General features: G+C 45.7%; 2 protein-coding genes and 1 long non-coding RNA gene across 6 annotated transcripts in view; 1 reads left to right on the top strand and 2 right to left on the bottom strand.

The window, feature by feature from the left end:
* Nucleotides 1-291: 291 nt before the first annotated feature.
* Nucleotides 292-3,491, bottom strand: LOC118391578 (uncharacterized). Its single transcript, XR_004827168.2, has 4 exons — nucleotides 3,055-3,491; nucleotides 2,585-2,768; nucleotides 1,938-2,086; nucleotides 292-1,811 (listed from the first exon to the last, which is right to left on the bottom strand). It is a non-coding gene; the product is annotated as an uncharacterized LOC118391578 (long non-coding RNA).
* A 167-nt stretch (nucleotides 3,492-3,658) lies between these two features.
* On the top strand, nucleotides 3,659-6,129 carry LOC118391577 (tubulin alpha-8 chain-like). Its single transcript, XM_035783092.2, has 4 exons — nucleotides 3,659-3,821; nucleotides 4,088-4,310; nucleotides 4,729-4,877; nucleotides 5,081-6,129. The coding sequence occupies exons 1-4, from the start codon at nucleotides 3,819-3,821 to the stop codon at nucleotides 6,056-6,058; spliced, it is 1,353 nt and encodes a 450-aa protein (XP_035638985.2). The 5' UTR covers nucleotides 3,659-3,818; the 3' UTR covers nucleotides 6,059-6,129.
* A 5,684-nt stretch (nucleotides 6,130-11,813) lies between these two features.
* Nucleotides 11,814-22,407, bottom strand: part of ptpn13 (protein tyrosine phosphatase non-receptor type 13) — a 178,994-nt gene continuing 168,400 nt past the window's right edge. For all 4 annotated transcript variants that reach the window (XM_052458562.1, XM_052458564.1, XM_052458563.1 and 1 more), the window contains 11 exons: nucleotides 21,093-21,248; nucleotides 20,653-20,893; nucleotides 20,397-20,509; nucleotides 15,792-15,847; nucleotides 15,594-15,691; nucleotides 14,783-14,931; nucleotides 14,243-14,333; nucleotides 13,155-13,492; nucleotides 12,737-12,952; nucleotides 12,565-12,627; nucleotides 11,814-12,464 (listed from right to left, as the gene is read on the bottom strand). In XM_052458562.1, the coding sequence (XP_052314522.1) occupies nucleotides 12,387-12,464; nucleotides 12,565-12,627; nucleotides 12,737-12,952; nucleotides 13,155-13,492; nucleotides 14,243-14,333; nucleotides 14,783-14,931; nucleotides 15,594-15,691; nucleotides 15,792-15,847; nucleotides 20,397-20,509; nucleotides 20,653-20,893; nucleotides 21,093-21,248 (1,599 nt within the window). In that variant the 3' untranslated portion in view covers nucleotides 11,814-12,386. The remainder of the gene's footprint in view (nucleotides 12,465-12,564; nucleotides 12,628-12,736; nucleotides 12,953-13,154; nucleotides 13,493-14,242; nucleotides 14,334-14,782; nucleotides 14,932-15,593; nucleotides 15,692-15,791; nucleotides 15,848-20,396; nucleotides 20,510-20,652; nucleotides 20,894-21,092; nucleotides 21,249-22,407) is intronic.

The raw sequence follows: 22,407 nt of genomic DNA, 5'->3' as shown, positions 1-22,407 counted from the left end.
GTTAGATTAGTTGCCGGAATTAGAAGCACAAGCATTTTGCTACACTCGCAATAACATCTGCTAACCATGTGTATGTAACCAATAAAATTAGATTCTGCCACCACCATGCTTCACCGTAGGGATGGTGCCAGGTTTCCTCCAGACGTGATGTTTGGTATTCAGGCCAAAGAGTTCAATCTTGGTTTCATCAGACCAGAGAATCTTTACTTTAATCTTTACTACTTTCCTTTCGGTGCCTTTTGGCAAACTCCAAGTGGGCTGTCGTGTGCCTTTTACTGAGTGACTTCCGTCTGGTCACTCTATCACAAAGGCCTGATTGGTGGAGTGCTACAGAGATGGTTGTCCTTTTGGAAGGTTCTCCCATCTCCACAGAGGAACTCTGAAGCTCTGTAAGATTGACCATTGGGTTCTTGGTCACCTCTCTGACAAAGGCTCTTCTCCCCCGATTCCTTAGTTTTGCCGGGCGGCCAGCTCTAGGAAGAGTCTTGGTGGTTCCAAACTTCTTCCATTAAGAATGATGGAGGCCACTGTGTTCTTGGGGACCTTCAATGCTTCAGACATTTTTTGGTACCCTTCCCCAGATCTGTGCCGACACAATCCTGCCTCAGAGCTCTATGAACAATTGCGTCGACCTCATGGATTGGTTTTTGCTCTAACATGCACTGTCAACTGTGGAACCTTATATAGACAGGTGTGTGCCTTTAAAAATAATGTCCAATAAATTGAATTTACCACAGGTGGACTCCAATCAAGTTCTAGAAACATCTCTAGGATGGTCAATGGAAACAAGATGGACCCGAAATCAATTTCAAATCTCATAGCAAAGGGTCTGAATACTTATTAATTTAATCAGTTTTAGAATAAGGCTGTAACGTAACAAAATGTGGGAAAAGGGAAGGGGTCCCTTTTCCACATTTTGTTGTTACAGCCTGAATTTACAATAGATTAAATTGAAATTGTGTCACTGATCTCCACACAATACCCCATAATATCAAAGTGGAATTATGTTTTTAAAAATGTTTATATATTAATTAATGAAAAGCTGAAATGTCTTGAGTCAACAAATATTCAACATTGTTGTTATGGCAAGCACAAATAAATTCAGCATAAATGCAGGATTAAATATTAGCTTAACAAGAAACATAAGAAATTGCATGGGTTCACTCTGTGTGCAAGTATTGTGTTTAACTCTTGAATGACTATCCAATCTCTGTACCTCATAAAATGATCTGTAAGGTCCCTCAGTGAATTTTAAACACAGATCCAACCACAAAGACCAGGGAGATTTTCCAATGGAAAGGAGGGACTAATAACACAATTGACAGAGTGAAAAGGAAGCCTATGTGTTGGCAAATCCAACACATAACTGAGTATATCTCTTCATATTTTCAAGCATGATGGTGGCTGTATCATGTTATGGGTTTGGGAGTTATTTTAGGATTTAAAGAAACAGAAAAGAGCCAAGTCCAGGCGTAATTCTAGAGGAAAACCTGGTTCAGTCTGCTTTCCAACAGACACTGGGAGACAAACTCAACTTTCAGGAGGATAATTACCTAAAACGAAGCCAAATATACACTGAGTGTACAAAACATAAGGAACACCTTCCTAATATTGAGCTGCATTCCTTTTGCTCTCATACAGCATCAATTCGTCGAGGCGTGGACTCTACGAGGTGTCTAAAGAGTTCCACAGGGATGCTGGTCCATGTTGACACCAATGCTTCCTAAAGTTGTGTTAAGATGGCTGGATGTCCCTTGGGTGACAGTGGTGGTGGTCGTGGCAAAGCCAAAAAGCTGAGGATAAGGTTTTGGCTGCAAGTGAGCCAAATGAAAACATGCAGTCAGTGGAATTAATTAACACCATTTCTATGTATCTATCTTGCTAGCTCCTTCCCTGATACAAATGAGAGAACAGCTCACTGTGACCAAGTTATTCACCCTAGCATTGTTGGTTAGGCTGTTTTCCTGTTGTTTAGAGCGTTGATGACTGAAGTTTCTGCCGACGTTTACTGATACCGGTCATATTCAACGCGGGTTTGACAATTCATCAGTAATTCTTTGCTCTGGCACACTCAGACGAGGGTGCTCTGAAATAGGAGTAGATAGCCAGAGTGAATATATAAACAAACCCTTTGTGACTTAACTAGTGGCAACCATGATTATTCCTGTTCACAAAGAGCTATAGCTACCAGAGAGGAAGAGAAGGAGAGAGGCCCATCTCTCCCTCCAGCAGGTGGAATTTTTGCAATTTTCCACCCACCAAATTAGGAGTTTTGTATAGAGGCCAATGAGTGTCGGATTTGGTTAACAACAACAAATAAATGGCTTATTTGCTATTTATGTAATGCTTAAGTTGTTATGAGTGTAATGATTTAATTAGGGCACCTGGCATCCTGGCAACTTTGAGAATAAATATATCAGTTGTACCTGGTCGTTACTACATACCAATTTGTTCACTAAACCATGTTCAAATGTCTGTTATGTTAGTTAACCATAAACTCTAAATACATAGTTTAGATTTTTTTTTTTTACAGGAATGAAAATAGACTACAGTTCCGCTTTTTGCCACAAGGCGACAGGAGTACCTCATGATGTAAACAGTCTCTGGAGCAGCAGCTCCACGGTGATCGAGCTGACGTTGATCATCGATGAATCCGGGTCTAGAAGGCACCAATGTAACCGGTGCTGTACTGCTCCGCTGTGTGTGATTGAGATTAAAAACGTGGACTTCGGAGATCAGGTTGTTTTATTGTATGAGAGTTCTCGCTCCTGAATCCCAAAGGAAATAGAGCACAAATATGTTCTAGGACTGGGATCAGTGGAGGATCTAGCCATAGTTCACACATACAATACTTTAGCTAGCTAGTAGCCACATGTTGCATTTAAAACGTTAATAGCATCCTAAAAAGTACAATTCCAATAGCACATTGACAATACCATCCACTTATGAGTAAACTCTAAATATACAACATTATTCATGAACAAAACACTGTGTATGACTTTGTGCTTAATGGAATGTTAACTTGTCTGAAGACGACAGAAACATCGTTCCTACCTCTCCCAGGCATCACAATGACTTGAGCATGCAGGAAAACCGTAAGAAGGCGCTCCTGGATGCAGTAATGCATAATAACAAATCAACACGCTATATGTAAGCAATAAGGCCCGAGGGGGTGTGTTATATGGCCAATAAACAATGGCTTAGGGCTGTTCTTAAACACGACGCAACGCGGAGTGCTAGGACACAGCCCTTTGCCTTTTGGTATATCGGCCATATATTACACCCCCCCGAGGTGCCTTATTGCTATTATAAACTGGTTTACCAACGTAACTAGAGCGGTACAAATAAATATTTTGTTGGTCTGACATTCCACGGCTTTCAGTCAATCAGCATTCAGGCCTCAAATCATCCGCCCAACAGTGGTTCAAATATATGAACCACTGTTAGACGTGCAGATTCAGAAACATGTAGTTAGATTTTTATTGTCTTTAACAAAATTAAAATAAACTTTTAAATTGAACATTTACCTCAGGATCATCATCATAAAACATACACGACCCCTTGGCCAATGGTCAAAGGTCATTTGAAAAGCCACACCTACTACACCTCACCCTGATACCATATAAACTGGCCCATGAAGCAGACTGCCATTGTGTTCAAAGGTAAGTGAGTGAGTGTGTTTGGAGTTCAACATGTAGCCTAGCCTAGCCTATGATACCTTACTTACGTCAATTTGATATGTAAACGCTTGTGGTGAAACTGTTTCAGGTTTCATTAATTCCTTTAAAGGCCATCTATTCTACATAACTGCAGGAAAAATGGTGAGTTATTTTTAATTCAACATGACTGCTTTTTCTTCTTTTTTTTTTCCATCTCCGGAGTTGTGCTTCCCTGTGCTAATTTCCTGTATTTTGTTCATATAGAATGTACATTCAGGATAAATGAGAACTGATAATGAGTTGTGAGATTTGTTGGAGGTGAAAGTTTCTTCTCCTCCCAGCTTTAATGTCAGGATTTATGATTGCTGGGCTCAGTCCCCCCCCCCCTTTTATAAATTATTGATCGACTAAGGAGTGTTTCTCGACAGAGGGAGTGCATTTCCGTCCACATCGGCCAAGCAGGAGTCCAGATGGGCAATGCATGCTGGGAGTTGTATTGTCTAGAGCATGGTTTCCAGCCAGATGGGACCATCCATGAGAACACTGCTCCTCAATTGACTGACTCATCGTTTGGCACTTTCTTCAGTGAGACTGGGGCTGGGAAATATGTTCCCAGGGCCATCTTCTTAGATCTGGAGCCTACTGTTGTGGGTGAGGAAGCTTGTATAATAATGGTTTGCCCTAACCTGGTCCCAGATCTGTTTATACCAATTCCTATCAACATGCTGACAACAGCTTTTGCCAAAACAGAGCTGTTTGCTCTGACTTCTGCTACATTAATGAATGACCATAGGAGTTGGTAAAACCACACAAACTCATCTGAGACCAGGCTATGACTGCCTGACATGGAAAACAATTAATTATACTCATTATGCAATGAGCCTAGTAGGCCCTTGTGTAGTACTGAAAATGTCAACTTTGTTTTCAAAATGATAAGTAAGCATTTCACAGTAGTTTAAAACCAGCTGTATTTGGTGCATGTGACAAATTGATTTGTTGTAGATGAGATCAGGAATGGTATAACATTGCCTTATATTGTGTTCATATGTATGTCCATGATTTGTTGTAGATGAGATCAGGAATGGCCACTACCGTCAGCTGTATCACCCTGAACAACTCATCAGTGGCAAGGAAGACGCTGCCAATAACTACGCTCGTGGCCATTACACCATCGGCAAGGAGATTGTGGACTCTGTCATGGACAGGATGCGTAAAATGGTGCGTTGCTGAATGTTTAAAGGGCAACTGCTGTTTACTATCCAGTTTAGATAATTTAAACTGATATCATTGACTGGTTAGCTTTGCTCAACTATCATAACCCCAGAAAATAAGATTGTTTTACTGCTGAATGTTTAGTTTAAAATCTTTCAAAGCTCCAACTTTGGGTGAATTACTAATGATCCCATGTCTTCTGTCATCAGGCTGACCAATGCACTGGACTACAAGGGTTCCTCATCTTCCATAGTTTTGGCGGAGGGACCGGTTCTGGTTTTACTTCCTTGTTGATGGAACGCCTGTCTGTGGATTACGGCAAGAAGTCCAAACTAGAATTCTCAGTCTACCCTGCTCCCCAGGTGTCCACGGCAGTGGTGGAGCCCTACAACTCCATCCTGACCACCCACACCACCCTGGAGCACTCGGACTGCTCTTTCATGGTGGACAACGAGGCCATCTTTGACATCTGCAAGCGTAACCTGGGAGTGGAGCGGCCATCTTACACCAACCTGAACCGCCTCATCGCCCAGATTGTCTCCTCCATCACAGCCTCCCTTCGCTTCGATGGAGCTCTCAACGTAGACCTGACAGAGTTCCAGACCAACCTTGTGCCTTACCCCCGTATCCACTTTCCCCTGGTCACCTATGCCCCCATCATCTCAGTAGAAAAGGCCTACCACGAGCAGCTCTCTGTCCCCGAGATCACCAACTCCTGCTTTGAGCCGGCTAACCAGATGGTGAAGTGTGATCCCAGACGCGGTAAGTACATGGCCTGCTGCTTGCTGTACCGCGGCGACGTGGTTCCCAAAGATGTCAACGCAGCCATCGCCAGCATCAAGACCCGGCGCAGCATCCAGTTTGTAGATTGGTGTCCCACTGGGTTCAAGGTGGGGATCAACTACCAACCCCCTACGGTGGTTCCTGGAGGAGACCAGGCCAAGGTCCAGAGGGCTGTGTGTATGCTGAGTAACACCACAGCCATCGCCGAGGCTTGGAGTCGTCTGGACCACAAGTTTGACCTGATGTATGCCAAGAGAGCCTTCGTGCACTGGTACGTGGGTGAGGGCATGGAGGAGGGGGAGTTTTCTGAGGCCAGAGAGGACATGGCTGCTCTGGAGAAGGACTATGAGGAGGTGGGGGCAGACTCTGGGGATGCCTGTGAGGACGAGGAGGATGAATACTAAATCTGTTAATCTTGTTCTCTTAAAAGGAACTTGTCCAAAGCAATTTTCAATAAAAACCAAATGCATTTGAATTCTTGTGTCTTTTTGTATTACTCCGTTTACAGTATCAGATTCCAAATCAAATTGTCACATGCAGATGTTAATGCGAGTGTAGCGAAATGCTTGTGCTTCTAGTTCCGACAATGCAGTAATAACCAACAAGTAATCTAACCTAACAATTCCAAAACCACTCTCTTATACACAGTGTAAGGGGATAAAGAATATGTACATATGAATGAGTAATGGTACAGAGCGGCATAGGCATCAATGTAAACAGGGGCTAGTGATGCATGTATTACCCTACATTATTTCTCATACGCATGTAAACATTAAGTAGCATTGTTTAACGTGGCTGGAGTTCAGTGTGGCAGCAGCCACTCAATGTTAGTGGTGGCTGTTTAAGTCTGGCCTTGAGAAGCTTTTTCGGTCCCAGCTTTGATGCACCGGTACTGACCTCGCCTTCTGGATGATAGTGGGGTGAACAGGCAGTGGCTCGGGTGGTTGTCCTTTGATCTTTATGGGTAGTGTAGTTTTCCCCCAGTGATACAGGAGGCTCGATTGTGCTTTTGACAAGCAATGTTTTTCAGCCTCCTGGGGTTGAAGCGCTGCTGCGCCTTCACGATGTGTGGGTGGACCAATTCAGTTGGCTGTGTACGCAGAGGAACTTGCTACTGTTCCATCCATGTGGATAGGGTGTTTCCTGACACCACACTCCGAGGGCCCTCGCCGTCTCATCGTGGGTGTACAGGAGAGGGCTCCGAACGCACCCTTGTGGGGCCCCAGTGTTGAGGATCAGCGGGGTGGAGATGTTACCTACCCTCACCACCTGGGGGCGGCCTGTCAGGAAGTCCAGTACCCAGTTGCACAGGGCGGGGTCGAGACCCAGGGTCACGAGTTTGGAGGGTACTATGGTGTTTAATGCCGAGCTGTAGTCGATGAACAGCATTCTCACAGGTATTCCTCTTGTGTGGTTGAGATTGCATCGTCTGTGGACCTATTTGGGCGGTAAGCAAATTGGAGTGGGTCTAGGGTGGAGGTGATATGGTCCTTGACTAGTCTCTCAAAGCACTTCATGATGACGGAAGTGAGTGCTACGGGGCGGTAGTCGTTTAGCTCAGTTACCTTAGCTTTCTTGAAGCATGTGGGAACAGCAGACTGGGATAGGGATCGATTGAATATGTCCGTAAACACACCAGCCAGCTGGTCTGCGCATGCTCTGAGGGCGCGGCTGGGGATGCCGCCTGGACCTGCAGCCTTGCGAGGGTTAACACGTTTAAATGTTTTACTCACCTCGGCTGCAGTGAAGGAGGGGCCGTATCAGTGGCATTGTATTGTCCTCAAAGCGGGCAAAAAAGTGATTTAGTCTACCTGGGAGCAAGGCATCCTGGTCCGTGACGAGGCTGGTTTTCTTTTTGTAATCCGTGATTGACTGTAGACACTGCCACATACCTCTTGTGTCTGAGCCGTTGAATTGCGATTCTACTTTGTCTCTATACTGACGCTTAGCTTGTTTGATTGCTTTGCGGAGGGAATGGCTACACTGTTTGTATTCGGTCATGTTTCAGGTCACCTTGCCCTGAATTAAAGCAGTGGTTCGCGCTTTCAGTTTCACGCAAATGCTGCCATCAATCCACGGTTTCTGGTTTGGGAATGTTTTAATCGTTGCTATTATATGCATCGCAGAAGTTAGAATAGCAATGATCCAAGGTTTTACCAGCCCTGGTTGCGCAATCGATATGCTGATACAATTTAGGGAGTCTTGTTCTCTGGAACAATTTACTTGTGAATAACATGAAAACCACTGACTTTTGGTGCATTAGACCCAATTCTCTTGAATGACTAAACCCTCTGTGGCTGACACTCTTCCCCATTTTGTTGACTTCACATCACTACCTTGTATTACATTTTGGCCCAAATCCTGATCACATTGGTTCCTTAACATTTGGCTGAAACCAAGGCTAATCTTTGATACATGAGGTTTTCAGAACTCTTACTGCTCCCTAGCCCAAGGGGAAGGTTGCAGTAAGAGGTTTTCAGAACTCTTACTGCTCCCTAGCCCAAGGGGAAGGTTGCAGTAAGAGGTTTTCAGAACTCTTACTGCTCCCTAGCCCAAGGGGAAGGTTGCAGTAAGAGGTTTTCAGAACTCTTACTGCTCCCTAGCCCAAGGGAAGGTTGCAGTAGAGGTTTTCAGAACTCTTACTGCTCCCTAGCCCAAGGGGAAGGTTGCAGTAAGAGGTTTTCAGAACTCTTACTGCTCCCTAGCCCAAGGGGAAGGTTGCAGTAAGAGGTTTTCAGAACTCTTACTGCTCCCTAGCCCAAGGGGAAGGTTGCAGTAAGAGGTTTTCAGAACTCTTACTGCTCCCTAGCCCAAGGGGAAGGTTGCAGTAAGAGGTTTTCAGAACTCTTACTGCTCCCTAGCCCAAGGGGAAGGTTGCAGTAAGAGGTTTTCAGAACTCTTACTGCTCCCTAGCCCAAGGGAAGGTTGCAGTAGAGGTTTTCAGAACTCTTACTGCTCCCTAGCCCAGGGAAGGTTGCAGTAAGAGGTTTTCAGAACTCTTACTGCTCCCTAGCCCAAGGGGAAGGTTGCAGTAAGAGGTTTTCAGAACTCTTACTGCTCCCTAGCCCAAGGGGAAGGTTGCAGTAAGAGGTTTTCAGAACTCTTACTGCTCCCTAGCCCAAGGGGAAGGTTGCAGTAAGAGGTTTTCAGAACTCTTACTGCTCCCTAGCCCAAGGGAAGGTTGCAGTAAGAGGTTTTCAGAACTCTTACTGCTCCCTAGCCCAAGGGAAGGTTGCAGTAAGAGGTTTTCAGAACTCTTACTGCTCCCTAGCCCAAGGGAAGGTTGCAGTAAGAGGTTTTCAGAACTCTTACTGCTCCCTAGCCCAAGGGAAGGTTGCAGTAAGAGGTTTTCAGAACTCTTACTGCTCCCTAGCCCAAGGGGAAGGTTGCAGTTTTTCAGAACTCTTACTGCTCCCTAGCCCAAGGGAAGGTTGCAAAGAGGTTTTCAGAACTCTTACTGCTCCCTAGCCCAAGGGAAGGTTGCAGTAAGAGGTTTTCAGAACTCTTACTGCTCCCTAGCCCAAGGGAAGGTTGCAGTAAGAGGTTTTCAGAACTCTTACTGCTCCCTAGCCCAAGGGAAGGTTGCAGTAAGAGGTTTTCAGAACTCTTACTGCTCCCCTAGCCCAAGGGGAAGGTTGCAGTAAGAGGTTTTCAGAACTCTTACTGCTCCCTAGCCCAAGGGGAAGGTTGCAGTAAGAGGTTTTCAGAACTCTTACTGCTCCCTAGCCCAAGGGAAGGTTGCAGTAAGAGGTTTCAGAACTCTTACTGCTCCCTAGCCCAAGGGAAGGTTGCAGTAAGAGGTTTTCAGAACTCTTACTGCTCCCTAGCCCAAGGGAAGGTTGCAGTAAGAGGTTTTCAGAACTCTTACTGCTCCCTAGCCCAAGGGGAAGGTTGCAGTAAGAGGTTTTCAGAACTCTTACTGCTCCCTAGCCCAGGGGGAAGGTTGCAGTAGAGGTTTTCAGAACTCTTACTGCTCCCTAGCCCAAGGGAAGGTTGCAGTAAGAGGTTTTCAGAACTCTTACTGCTCCCTAGCCCAAGGGGAAGGTTGCAGTAAGAGGTTTTCAGAACTCTTACTGCTCCCTAGCCCAAGGGAAGGTTGCAGTAAGAGGTTTTCAGAACTCTTACTGCTCCCTAGCCCAAGGGGAAGGTTGCAGTAAGAGGTTTTCAGAACTCTTACTGCTCCCTAGCCCAAGGGAAGGTTGCAGTAAGAGGTTTTCAGAACTCTTACTGCTCCCTAGCCCAAGGGGAAGGTTGCAGTAAGAGGTTTTCAGAACTCTTACTGCTCCCTAGCCCAAGGGGAAGGTTGCAGTAAGAGGTTTTCAGAACTCTTACTGCTCCCTAGCCCAAGGGAAGGTTGCAGTAAGAGGTTTTCAGAACTCTTACTGCTCCCTAGCCCACAAGGTTGCAGTAAGAGGTTTTCAGAACTCTTACTGCTCCCTAGCCCAAGGGAAGGTTGCAGTTTTTCAGAACTCTTACTGCTCCCTAGCCCAAGGGGAAGGTTGCAGTAAGAGGTTTTCAGAACTCTTACTGCTCCCTAGCCCAAGGGAAGGTTGCAGTAAGAGGTTTTCAGAACTCTTACTGCTCCCTAGCCCAAGGGGAAGGTTGCAGTAAGAGGTTTTCAGAACTCTTACTGCTCCCTAGCCCAAGGGAAGGTTGCAGTAAGAGGTTTTCAGAACTCTTACTGCTCCCTAGCCCAAGGGGAAGGTTGCAGTAAGAGGTTTTCAGAACTCTTACTGCTCCCTAGCCCAAGGGGAAGGTTGCAGTAAGAGGTTTTCAGAACTCTTACTGCTCCCTAGCCCAAGGGGAAGGTTGCAAAGAGGTTTTCAGAACTCTTACTGCTCCCTAGCCCAAGGGGAAGGTTGCAGTAAGAGGTTTTCAGAACTCTTACTGCTCCCTAGCCCAAGGGAAGGTTGCAGTAAGAGGTTTTCAGAACTCTTACTGCTCCCTAGCCCAAGGGGAAGGTTGCAGTAAGAGGTTTTCAGAACTCTTACTGCTCCCTAGCCCAAGGGGAAGGTTGCAGTAAGAGGTTTTCAGAACTCTTACTGCTCCCTAGCCCAAGGGGAAGGTTGCAGTAAGAGGTTTTCAGAACTCTTACTGCTCCCTAGCCCAAGGGGAAGGTTGCAGTAAGAGGTTTTCAGAACTCTTACTGCTCCCTAGCCCAAGGGGAAGGTTGCAGTAAGAGGTTTTCAGAACTCTTACTGCTCCCTAGCCCAAGGGGAAGGTTGCAGTAAGAGGTTTTCAGAACTCTTACTGCTCCCTAGCCCAAGGGGAAGGTTGCAGTAAATCAAGGCCCAGATGGCTTGCACTTCTCTTTTGGCCTTGGTCAGACAGACTTAATTCCACTTCACCCTCAGACCAGCATGTGGGGAAACACTGATTGGCTGGGTAGGGAGACCAGCATGTGGGGAAACACTGATTGGCTGGGTAGGGAGACCAGCATGTGGGGAAACACTGATTGGCTGGGTAGGGAGACCAGCATGTGGGGAAACACTGATTGGCTGGGTAGGGAGACCAGCATGTGGGGAAACACTGATTGGCTGGGTAGGGAGACCAGCATGTGGGGAAACACTGATTGGCTGGGTAGGGAGACCAGCATGTGGGGAAACACTGATTGGCTGGGTAGGGAGACCAGCATGTGGGGAAACACTGATTGGCTGGGTAGGGAGACCAGCATGTGGGGAAACACTGATTGGCTGGGTAGGGAGACCAGCATGTGGGGAAACACTGATTGGCTGGGTAGGGAGACCAGCATGTGGGGAAACACTGATTGGCTGGGTAGGGAGACCAGCATGTGGGGAAACACTGATTGGCTGGGTAGGGAGACCAGCATGTGGGGAAACACTGATTGGCTGGGTAGGGAGACCAGCATGTGGGGAAACACTGATTGGCTGGGTAGGGAGACCAGCATGTGGGGAAACACTGATTGGCTGGGTAGGGAGACCAGCATGTGGGGAAACACTGATTGGCTGGGTAGGGAGACCAGCATGTGGGGAAACACTGATTGGCTGGGTAGGGGGCACTGATACTCTTGCAAATACTTAGTTGGCAGACTAGAATACATTAAGGCCATTGTAATTGTGTTAACCTTTAACTAGCCAGGTAAATAACTACTGAAGTGCATAGGAAAGGCCAAGTGCATTTAAATAAAGTACCAAAATGTAAATTTCACTTTTATTTACAAATTGCAATTTTTCAAAAGTTGAATATGTACACTAAATTTCCTTTAACACTGGCAGCAATAACCATAATACGATTTACAATGCAAATACTGTCGTATTCTGTCAAGGCAACTTCCAGCATCAAAATCTTTAAAATATGACTTTATTAACTTTCAGATATTTCATAAGCCAATCTATATAAAAAAAAACATTGCTTTCATGTAGATAAGACGGGAACATCAACTGTATTGTTCTTGTGTATACATTAAGAGAAGGGGTAGCAGCTACAGAGGTAGAGGTCAAGCAAACAAAAAATATACAGACTCCTGTGAGGGACTACTTCCCCCAGACACAGATCAAGCCTAGTCATGGACTAAAAACCATATTAAATGGAGATTCTCTATTGAAAGTACCAGTAAATCCAAGACTAGACTTGATCTGTGTTCGGGACACAATCCCAGACCGTTAAGGCGTTGGTTGAGCAGTGGTTTGTAAATCCACTGCTTGGTTCTGTGCTGTGTGTCGTCTCCATCGTTGTTCAGGTGTGTGCAACATTGGGACTTTGGTAAGGTTGCTATCCTGAGATTTTCTCCTCAGCTTGAAGACATCGGAGCACATATAAGATGACTTGATAGCAGAAGATGTATTGTTCCTGTGTGGAATAAACAATGATTATGTATATTATTATTATTAATGCAGAAAGAGCATGTACATTAGACTCTTTAAAGGAATCAACATATTGTGGTTGTTACCTCCGTTTGTACCATTCCTTGTCTCTGCAGCCTCATGTTACGTACCACATCTGAAATATCAAACTTAAAAACAGTAGTGCATGTTAAAATATCATCTCTCAAACAGGAAAAAATGTGGTTGGACCTTTTTTAGCATTAAAAATAAAAGATATAGTCTTGTCACCATACTTACATCAGCATCTTTACTGATGAGGCCGAGAACCACGTCTACGCAGATGAGAGTTCCGGATCGTCCAATCCCTGCACTGCAGTGCGTGATGATGGGTCCTGATTGGTGGATGTGCCTCATGTAGGATATGAACGTCAACAGCTGCTCAGGCTGCGAGGGCGTACCGTGGTCTGGCCAACCGGTGTAGTTCAGGTGGGTGACGCGTTGAATTTCTTCAGTCTAGAACAGGAGGGATAGGTCGTTATCTGATGCTCTGAATACAGAGTACCCAAATGATTTTGTACTGGCTTTTGTTTCTATTTGTTTACCCTTATTATTATATTTACTTGGTAATAAAGTACAATTCTAGAAAAATACATCTCTTCAGTATGGAGTCCTGCAGGGCTCCTGACCTTATAACCTACTGTATACTTCATCTCACCTGGATATCTTTGACCTCAATGAGACGGATAACAAAGTTGTCCAGGTGCTGATCTTTGACCAAGGTGATCTGCAGCCTCTCGTCCACCATCTCAGCCGTCCGCGGGGTGTCAGGCCAGTACCGTTGACATTTGACCTTTCCCCCTTCCACTTCCTGGGTCATCATAGCAATGACATTAGATTTCTGCTCCCAGATCATCTGCCAGAAGTCACCCAGAGTGGTGGGTAGGGGTCCTTGACAAGCAATGAACATGAAGTTCTCATCTTTCACTGGCATGTTGATAAAGTTGGCATTAATGTAGCCACCATTTTTACCCAGGATCACTCTGGTGGTATCGACTGGAGAAACAAGAGAACACAGGAGAAGCTTTGATTGGGCTTGTTATATATATATATATATATATATTGGGCTTAAGTGGGGAGGACGGCTCATAATACATGACTGGAAAGGAATGGTATCAAATTATATATTTCATCCTATTCTACTCATTCCGCTCCAACCATTACCACGAGCCCGTCCTTCCCAATTAAGGTGCCACCAGCCTCCTGTGCTGGGCTATTATTGAAGTAGATAGAGGAATATTGACACGTATAATCTGCACCATTCCCAGGTAAAACACTTCAGTGATGTTTTCGTTGCGACATTCTATCTACAGCGATACTGTGGTGTTTTCGTTGCAACATTCTATGTACAGCAATAATGTGGTGTTTTCGTTGCGACGTTCTATCTACAGCAATAATGTGGTGTTTTCGTTGCGACATTCTATCTACAGCGATAATGTGGTGTTTTCGTTGCGACGTTCTATCTACAGCAATAATGTGGTGTTTTCGTTGCGACGTTCTATCTACAGCAATAATGTGGTGTTTTCGTTGCGACATTCTATCTACAGCGATAATGTGGTGTTTTCGTTGCGACGTTCTATCTACAGCGATAATGTGGTGTTTTCGTTGCGACATTCTATCTACAGCGATAATGTGGTGTTTTCGTTGCGACGTTCTATCTACAGCGATAATGTGGTGTTTTCGTTGCAACATTCTATCTACAGCAATAATGTGGTGTTTTCGTTGTGACGTTCTATCTACACTTACAAGGGACAATGTTCTTATAACGATTCTTCTTCTTGTTTTCCTTTGTCTGACCAATTAGACAGTCGTCCAGCGGCTGTAGATTCTGCAGATTCTTTTGGAGAGAGAAGAAGAAATAAGTAACTTTACAGATTTTCAAGAAAATAAGATGTTCTGTATTATAGTGATGTCATGTATTATGCATCAAAGTGTTTTTTTTAATGTAATTTTGAATGTAATAAAAACACAGACCAGCGCCAGACAAAAATCTGGTTCCCTTCAGCGCTACATACTATGGAAGAAAACCAAGAGGGGATAAAGTTGAGGCTGTTTGATGTAGAGCAGGGTTGTAAAAACACATTCCGTGGAGGGCCTAGTGTCTGCAGCCCCCCCCCTCCCCTTCAATTAAGCCCAACCAGGTGAAGGGATATCCTTACTAATTAGTGACCTTAATTCATCAAGTACAAGGGAGGAGTGAAAACCGGCAGACACTCGGCCCTCCGTGGAATGAGTTTGACACCAGACGTGAGGTTTCTATACTAGATCAGACAGATAAGTTCGTACCTCAAACTCCTGCAAAGGGATCTTCTGTTCGAGCAGACCCCTCAGCATACGCACCACAGTGTTGAGTTTGGCCTTAGTGTATTGTCCATCAGGGACCACCTTCACCAGGGGCAGAGAGGTCAGCTCATCCTCTGTAATGATGGGCTTATCTGTGGGGGGGGGGGGGAGAATGTTGAGACTCGGCTAACCAGAGACTCGGCTAACCAGAGACTCGGCTAACCAGAGACGCGGCTAACCAGAGACGCGGCTAAGCAGAGACGCGGCTAACCAGAGACTCGGCTAACCAGAGACTCGGCTAACCAGAGACTCGGCTAACCAGAGACGCGGCTAACCAGAGACGCGGCTAACCAGAGACGCGGCTAACCAGAGACGCGGCTAACCAGAGACGCGGCTAACCAGAGACTCGGCTAACCAGAGACTCGGCTAACCAGAGACTCGGCTAACCAGAGACTCGGCTAACCAGAGACTCGGCTAACCAGAGACTCGGCTAACCAGAGACTCGGCTAACCAGAGACTCGGCTAACCAGAGACTCGGCTAACCAGAGACTCCGCTAACCAGAGACTCCGCTAACCAGAGACTCAGCTAACCAGAGACTCAGCTAACCAGAGACTCAGCTAACCAGAGACTCAGCTAACCACTCACTCGAGAAAATCCATACAATTGCATATGTTTTGGAAGAGGATATTCAAAATCGGCAGAAACAAAGGTCAATCAGGGTTAGGCGATGAGATTGGTGAGGTTGGGTCGTTGGGTGCGGGTGTTCACGCTCAAAGTCAATTTCCAGTTAATATTCTCTATAGATGGGCTTACCGTCAGTGAATTTGGAGTTGATGTTCTCTATAGGCAGCTCGTCACTCCCCCAGGTAATCTCATCCTCTTCTGGAAGCTCTGACGTCATCTGCAGGTAGCTGGGAAGGAACATACGATATGAGATTTAAAAAATATATATATACACAAATTATGTCCTCTGGTGACATTCAGTCACACTATTCTGGAGCCCCACCTTACCTTTCATTCAGTGGGTCATCAACACTTTCTTCTTTCCAGTCGGCTTTCCGGGAGGTCTGGAATTCCACACACAACACAGAAACAGATGAAGTTGTGTTTTGACCCTCCAGGACTGTAATTGTCTCTGGCCCCCTCCCAGTTAGGGGGAGTGATGAGCTCTACAGCAGAGTCTCACAACTCAATCGCTGGTTGAAATCGGTTTTCTGCCCCTTCCAAAAGATAGAATTTGTAGATAATTGGCCCTCTTTCTGGGACTCACCCACAAACAGGACAAAGCCTGACCTGCTGAGGAGTGACGGACTCCATCCTAGCCCGGAGGGGTGCTCTCATCTTATCTACCAACATAGACAGGGATCGAACTCCTCTAGCTCCACAATGAAATAGGGTGCAGGACAGGCAGTAGTGAAGTCTGCCACTAGCACAGTCAGTGTAGTCAGCTCAGCTATCCCCATTGAGACTGTCTGTGCCTCGACCTAGGTTGGGCAAAACTAAACATGGCGGTGTTCGCCTTAGCAATCTCACTGGAATAAAGACCTCCTCCATTCCTGTCATTATTGAAAGAGATCGTGATACCTCACATCTCAAAATAGGGCTACTTAATGTTAGATCCCTCACTTCAAAGGCAGTTATAGTCAATGAACTAATCACTGATCATAATCTTGATGTGATTGGCCTGACTGAAACATGACTTAAGCCTGATGAATTGACTGTGTTAAATGAGGCCTCACCTCCTGGTTACACTAGTGACCATATCCCCCGTGAATCCCGCAAAGGCAGAGGTGTTGCTAACATTTACGATAGCAAATGTCAATTTACAAAAAAAACAGAAAGTTCATCTTTTGAACTTCTAGTCATGAAATATATGCAGCGTAGTCAATCACTTTTTATAGCTACTGTTTACAGGCCTCCTGGGCCATGTACAGCGTTCCTCACTGAGTTCAATGAATTCCTATCGGACCTTGTAGTCACAGCAGATAATATTCTAATTTTTGGTGATTTCAATATTCACATGGAAGAGTCCACAGACCCACGCCAAAAGGCTTTCGGAGCCATCATCGACTCACAGTGGGTTTTGTCCAACATGTCTCTGGACCTACTCACTGTCACAGTCATACTCTGGACCTAGTTTTGTCCCATGGAATAAATGTTGTGGATCTTAATGTTTTTCCTCATAATCCTGGACTATCGGACCACCAATTTATTATGTTTGCAATTGCAACAAATAATCTGCTCAGACCCCAACCAAGGAGCATCAAAAGTCGCTATAAATTCTCAGAAAACACAAAGATTCCTTGATGCCCTTCCAGACTCCCTCTGCCTACCCAAGGACGTCAGAGGACACAAATCAGTTAACCACCTAACTGAGGAACTCAATTTAACCCTGCGCAATACCCTAGTTGGCAGATGCACCCCTAAAAACATTTGTCATAAGAAACTAGCTCCCTGGTACACAGAAAATACCCAAGCTTTGAAGCAAACTTCCAGGAAATTCGAACGGAAATGGCGCCACACCAAACTGGAAGTCTTCCGACTAGCTTGGAAAGAGAGGATCGTGCAGTATCGAAGAGCCCTCACTGCTGCTCGATCATCCTATTTTTCTAACTTAATTGAGGAAAATAAGAACAATCCTAAAAAACTAGAAAGTAGCATTCCCCAAGAGAGGATGGCTTTTACTTGAGCAGTGATACATTCATGAACACCTTTGGGGAAAAGATCATGATCATTAGAAAGCAAATTGCGGACTCCTCTTTAAACCTGCGTATTCCTCCAAACCTCAGTTGTCCTGAGTCTGCACAACACTGCCAGGACCTAGGATCAAGAGAGCCACTGAAGTGTTTTAGTACTATTTCTCTTGACACAATGATGAAAATAATCATGGTCTCTAAGCTGCCTACTGGAACCTATTCCAACTAAACTTCTGAAAGAGCTGCTTCCTGTGCTTGGCCCTCCTATGTTGAACATAATAAATGTCTCTCTATCCACCGGATGTGTACCAAACTCACTAAAAGTGGCAGTAATAAAGCCTCTCTTGAAAAAGCCAAACCTTGACCCAGAATCTTTATTTATTTTTCAACTGTCGGCCTACATCGAATCTTCCATTCCTCTCAAAAATGTTTGAAAAAGCTGTTGCTCAGCAACTCACTGCCTTCCTGAAGACAAACAATGTATACGAAATGCTTCAGTCTGGTTTTAGACCCCATCACAGCACTGAGACTGCACTTGTGAAGGTGGTAAATTACCTTTTAATGGTGTCAGACCGAGGCTCTGCATCTGTCCTCATGCTCCTAGACCTTAGTGCTGCTTTTGATACCATCGATCACCACATTCTTTTGGAGAGATTGGAAACCCAAATTGGTCTACACGGACAAGTTCTGGCCTGGTTTAGATCTTATCTGTCGGAAAGATATCAGTTTGTCTCTGTGAATGGTTTGTCCTCTGACAAATCAACTGTAAATTTCAGTGTTCCTCAAGGTTCCGTTTTAGGACCACTATTGTTTTCACTCTATATTGGGGATGTCATTCGAAAACATAATGTTACCTTTCACTGCTATGCGGATGACACACAGCTGTACATTTCAATGAAACATGGTGAAGCCCCAAAATTGCCCTCGCTAGAAGCCTGTGTTTCAGACATAAGGAAGTGGATGGCTGCAAACGTTCTACTTTTAAACTCGGACAAAACAGAGATGCTTGTTCTAGGTCCCAAGAAACAAAGAGATCTTCTGTTGAATCTGACAATTAATCTTGATGGTTGTACAGTCGTCTCAAATAAAACCGAAGGACCTCGGCGTTCCTCTGGACCCTGATCTGTCTTTTGACGAACATATCAAGACTGTTTCAAGGACAGCTTTTTTCCCATCTACATAACATTGCAAAAATCAGAAGCTTTCTGTCCAAAAATGCAGAAAAATGTATCCATGCTTTTGTTACTTCAAGGTTACACTACTGCAATGCTCTACTTTCCGGCTACCCGGATAAAACACTAAATAAACTTCAGTTAGTGCTAAATACGGGTGCTAGAATCCTGACAAGAACCACACAATTTTAGCATATTACTCCAGTGCTAGCCTCCCTACACTGGATTCCTGTTAAGGCAACGGCTGATTTCAAGGTTTTACTGCTAACCTACAAAGCATTACATGGGCTTGCTCCTACCTATCTTTCCGATTTGGTTATTCCGTACATACCTACAGGTACGCTACAGTCACAAGACGCAGGCCTCCTAATTGTCCCTAGAATTTCTAAGCAAACAGCTGGAGGCAGGGCTTTCTCCTATAGAGCTCAATTTTTATGGAATGGCCTGCCTACCCATGTGAGAGACGCAGACTCGGTCTCAACCTTTAAGTCTTTACTGAAGACTCATCTCTTCAGTAGGTCATTTGATTGAGTGTAGTCTGGCCCAGGAGTGTGAAGGTGAATGGAAAGGCTCTGGAGCAACGAACCGCCCTTGCTGTCTCTGCCTGGCTGGTTCCCCTCTCTCTACTGGGATTATCTGCTTCTAACCCTATTACAGGGGCTGAGTCACTGGCTTACTGGTTCTCTTCCATGCCGTCACTTGAGTGGGTTGAGTCACTGACGTGATCTCCCTGTCTGGGTTGGCGCCCCCCCTTCAGTTGTGCCGTGGCGGAGATCTTTGTGGGCTATACTCGGCCTTGTCTCAGGATGGTAAGTTGGTGGTTGAAGATATCCCCCTCTAGTGGTGTGGGGGCTGTGCTTTGGCAAAATGCGTGGGGTTATATCCTGGCTGTTTGGCCCCGTCTGGGGGTATCATAGTATGGGATCACAGTGTCTCCTGACCCCTCCTGTCTCAGCCTCCAGTATTTATGCTGCAGTAGTTTATGTGTTGGGGGGCTAGGGTCAGTTTGTTATATCTGGAGTACTTCTCCTGTCTTATCCGGTGTCCTGTGTGAATTTATGTATGCTCTCTCTAATTCTCTATCTCTCTCTCTTTTCTTTCTCTCTCTCAGAGGACCTGAGCCCTAGGACCATGCCTCAGGACTACCTGACATGATGACTCCTTGCTGTCCCCAGTCCACCTGGCCGTGCTGCTGCTCCGGTTTCAACTGTTCTGCCTGCGTCTATGGAACCCTGACCTGTCACAGACCTGCTGTTTTCAACTCTCTAGAGACAGCAGGAGCGGTAGAGATACTCTTAATGATCGGCTATGAAAAGCCAACTGACATTTACTCCTGAGGTGCTGACTTGCTGCACCCTCGACAACTACTGTGATTATTATTATTTGAACCTGCTGGTCATTTATGAACATTTGAACATCTTGGCCATGTTCTGTTTTAATCTCTACCCGGTACAGCCAGAAGAGGACTGGCCACCCCTCATAGCCTGGTTCCTCATAGCTAGGTTTCTTCCTAGGGAGTTTTTGCTAGCCACCATGCTTCTACACCTGCATTTCTTGCTGTTTGAGTTTTTAGGCTGGGTTTCTGTACAGCACTTTGAGATATCAGCTGATGTACGAAGGGCTATATAAATACATTTGATTTGATTTGTAGTTGAATAGCCCCGCCTTAGAGACAGGTCCTCCCCAGAGTATGTACCCACCTCAGGAGAGTCCCCTGGTAGAGAGGAACCATCACAGTATGTACCCACCTCAGGAGAGTCCTCTGGTAGAGAGGAACCGTCACGGTCTGTGTCTTCAGACAGCTCTGTGTTCTCCACCTCACCCTCTCTCGTCCTCCGTTCCATTGAACCTACATCATAGTCTGGGTGACGAACACAGGAGAGAAGAAGACTGTCAAACTGGCACATGGTGTTGACAACAGTGAGGAGCAGGCATCAGAAAAATTGAACTTTTCAACATACCCTTCAACACGCAAATCTGTAGGGATAAAGAGTAGTAACTTACCTATTGGCGGTATGTCAGGAGGGCTACTGTTCTCATCAGGTGGACTAGACGGTTTAGTCTTCACCCCAATGTCGTCACTGTTGCCGTTGCACTTGTCAGAGATGATGGGGAGATAGGCCAGGTAGGTGTTGGGGTTTTGGTCGGGCGGTCTGGACACTATGAGGTGGACCAGTCCTTTGACCTTTCGGATAGTTGTGACAGCTTTAGTGTGAGACACACCAGTCATCAGCTCCTCGTTCACCTGATGGATAGATACACCGTCAGCTAGAAACCTCTTAACTGCGTCATGTATGGTAGGGGGAAACAGGGTAAAATGTTTATTACGACGTGCCCTTGTGCACAACCCTGCATTCAGATGAGTTATGGTCAAAGATCACCACCTAGTGGACAAGAGCTGTTATTACATTGAAAACACCACCGTAAGAGTCAATCAGACTTACTTTGAGCAGTCTATCCCCCACTTGCAGCCGTCCTGTACGATCTGCTATGCCACCAGGGGTGATGGACTTGACAAAGATGCCCCTCTCTCCTCCGATAACAGAGAAGCCTAGGCCTCCTGCCGCAGGCTTGTCAAGGTCCAACTGAATGATCTCCTCCTGGAAGCACAACAAAACAGAATTAGAATATTACTTTGACTGTCCAATGTCCAGGGGCAATCGAAAATCTCAAGACACACACAGGTTGGAGTCAACAGATCAGAACACTTTAGTCTACACCTTTTATTGACTACTAAAGGACATATCCTTATAGCCATCAACAGGGAAATGGTCAAAAACATTTAACATTACATTTACATTGTACCATAAACATCTACAAGGAGCTGAAATGGTCAAACCACAGATACCCCGGTGAAGGCATGACAGTGACTCTTCAAACTCTGAAGAAACTTGGCCTGTCCCCTCGGGCTCTCAGTGTTCTACAGGAGCACCATCGAGAGCATATTGTCAGGCTGCATCGCAGCCTGGTACGGCAACTCCACCACCACGGACGGCAAGGCTCTTGAGGGTGGTACGCTCAGCCAAACGCGTCACTGGGTGCACACTGCCTGCACTCCAGGACACTTACAACACCAGGTGGCTCAGGAAGGCCAAGGAGATCATTAAGGACCTCAGCCACGGACTGTTGTCCCCACTTCCGTCACTCCGCACGGAGCGAAAGGCTAGAGCAGCTGCTTTCAAGGAGCGGAACACTAATCCGGACGCTTATAAGAAATCCCACTATGCCCTCAGACGAACCATCAAACAAGCAAAGCGTCAATACAGGACTAAGATTGAATCCTACTACGCCGGCAGGGCTTGCAAACTATTACGAAATACAAAACAAAGCCCAGCCACGAGCTGCCCAGTGACGGTAGCCGAATGACTTCTACGCGCGCTTCGAGGCAAGCAACACTGAAGCATGCACGAGAGCATCAGTTGTTCTGAACGACTGTGTGATCACGCTCTCCGTAGCCGGTCAGTAAGACCTTTAAACAGGTCAACATTCACAAGGCCGCAGGGCCAGACGGATTACCAGGACGTGTACTCCGAGCATGCACTGACCAACTGGCAAGTGACTTCACTGATACGCCCCCATTCACATCGACAGGGCTGCAGTGGAGCGGGTTGAGAGCTTCAAGTTCCTTGGTGTCCACGTCACCAACAAACTATTATGGTCCAAATACACCAATACAGTTATGTAGAGGGCACAACTCCACCTATTCCCCCTCAGGAGACTGAAAATATTTGGCATGGGTCATCAGATCCTCAAAAAGTT

The sequence above is a fragment of the Oncorhynchus keta genome, chromosome 12 (assembly GCF_023373465.1).
Source record: "Oncorhynchus keta strain PuntledgeMale-10-30-2019 chromosome 12, Oket_V2, whole genome shotgun sequence".
Lineage (NCBI taxonomy): Eukaryota > Metazoa > Chordata > Actinopteri > Salmoniformes > Salmonidae > Oncorhynchus > Oncorhynchus keta.
The sequence above is the reverse complement of the archived record's forward strand: the minus strand, read 5'-3'. Positions and strand labels throughout refer to the sequence as shown.

What these genes read in the sequence shown, in the direction of transcription:
- LOC118391577 (XM_035783092.2), top strand. An exon ending in TCTGGAGCCTACTGTTGTGG is followed by an intron (nt 4,311 to 4,728) that starts GTGAGGAAGCTT and finishes GATTTGTTGTAG; the next exon opens with ATGAGATCAGGAATGGCCAC. An exon ending in TGGACAGGATGCGTAAAATG is followed by an intron (nt 4,878 to 5,080) that starts GTGCGTTGCTGA and finishes TTCTGTCATCAG; the next exon opens with GCTGACCAATGCACTGGACT.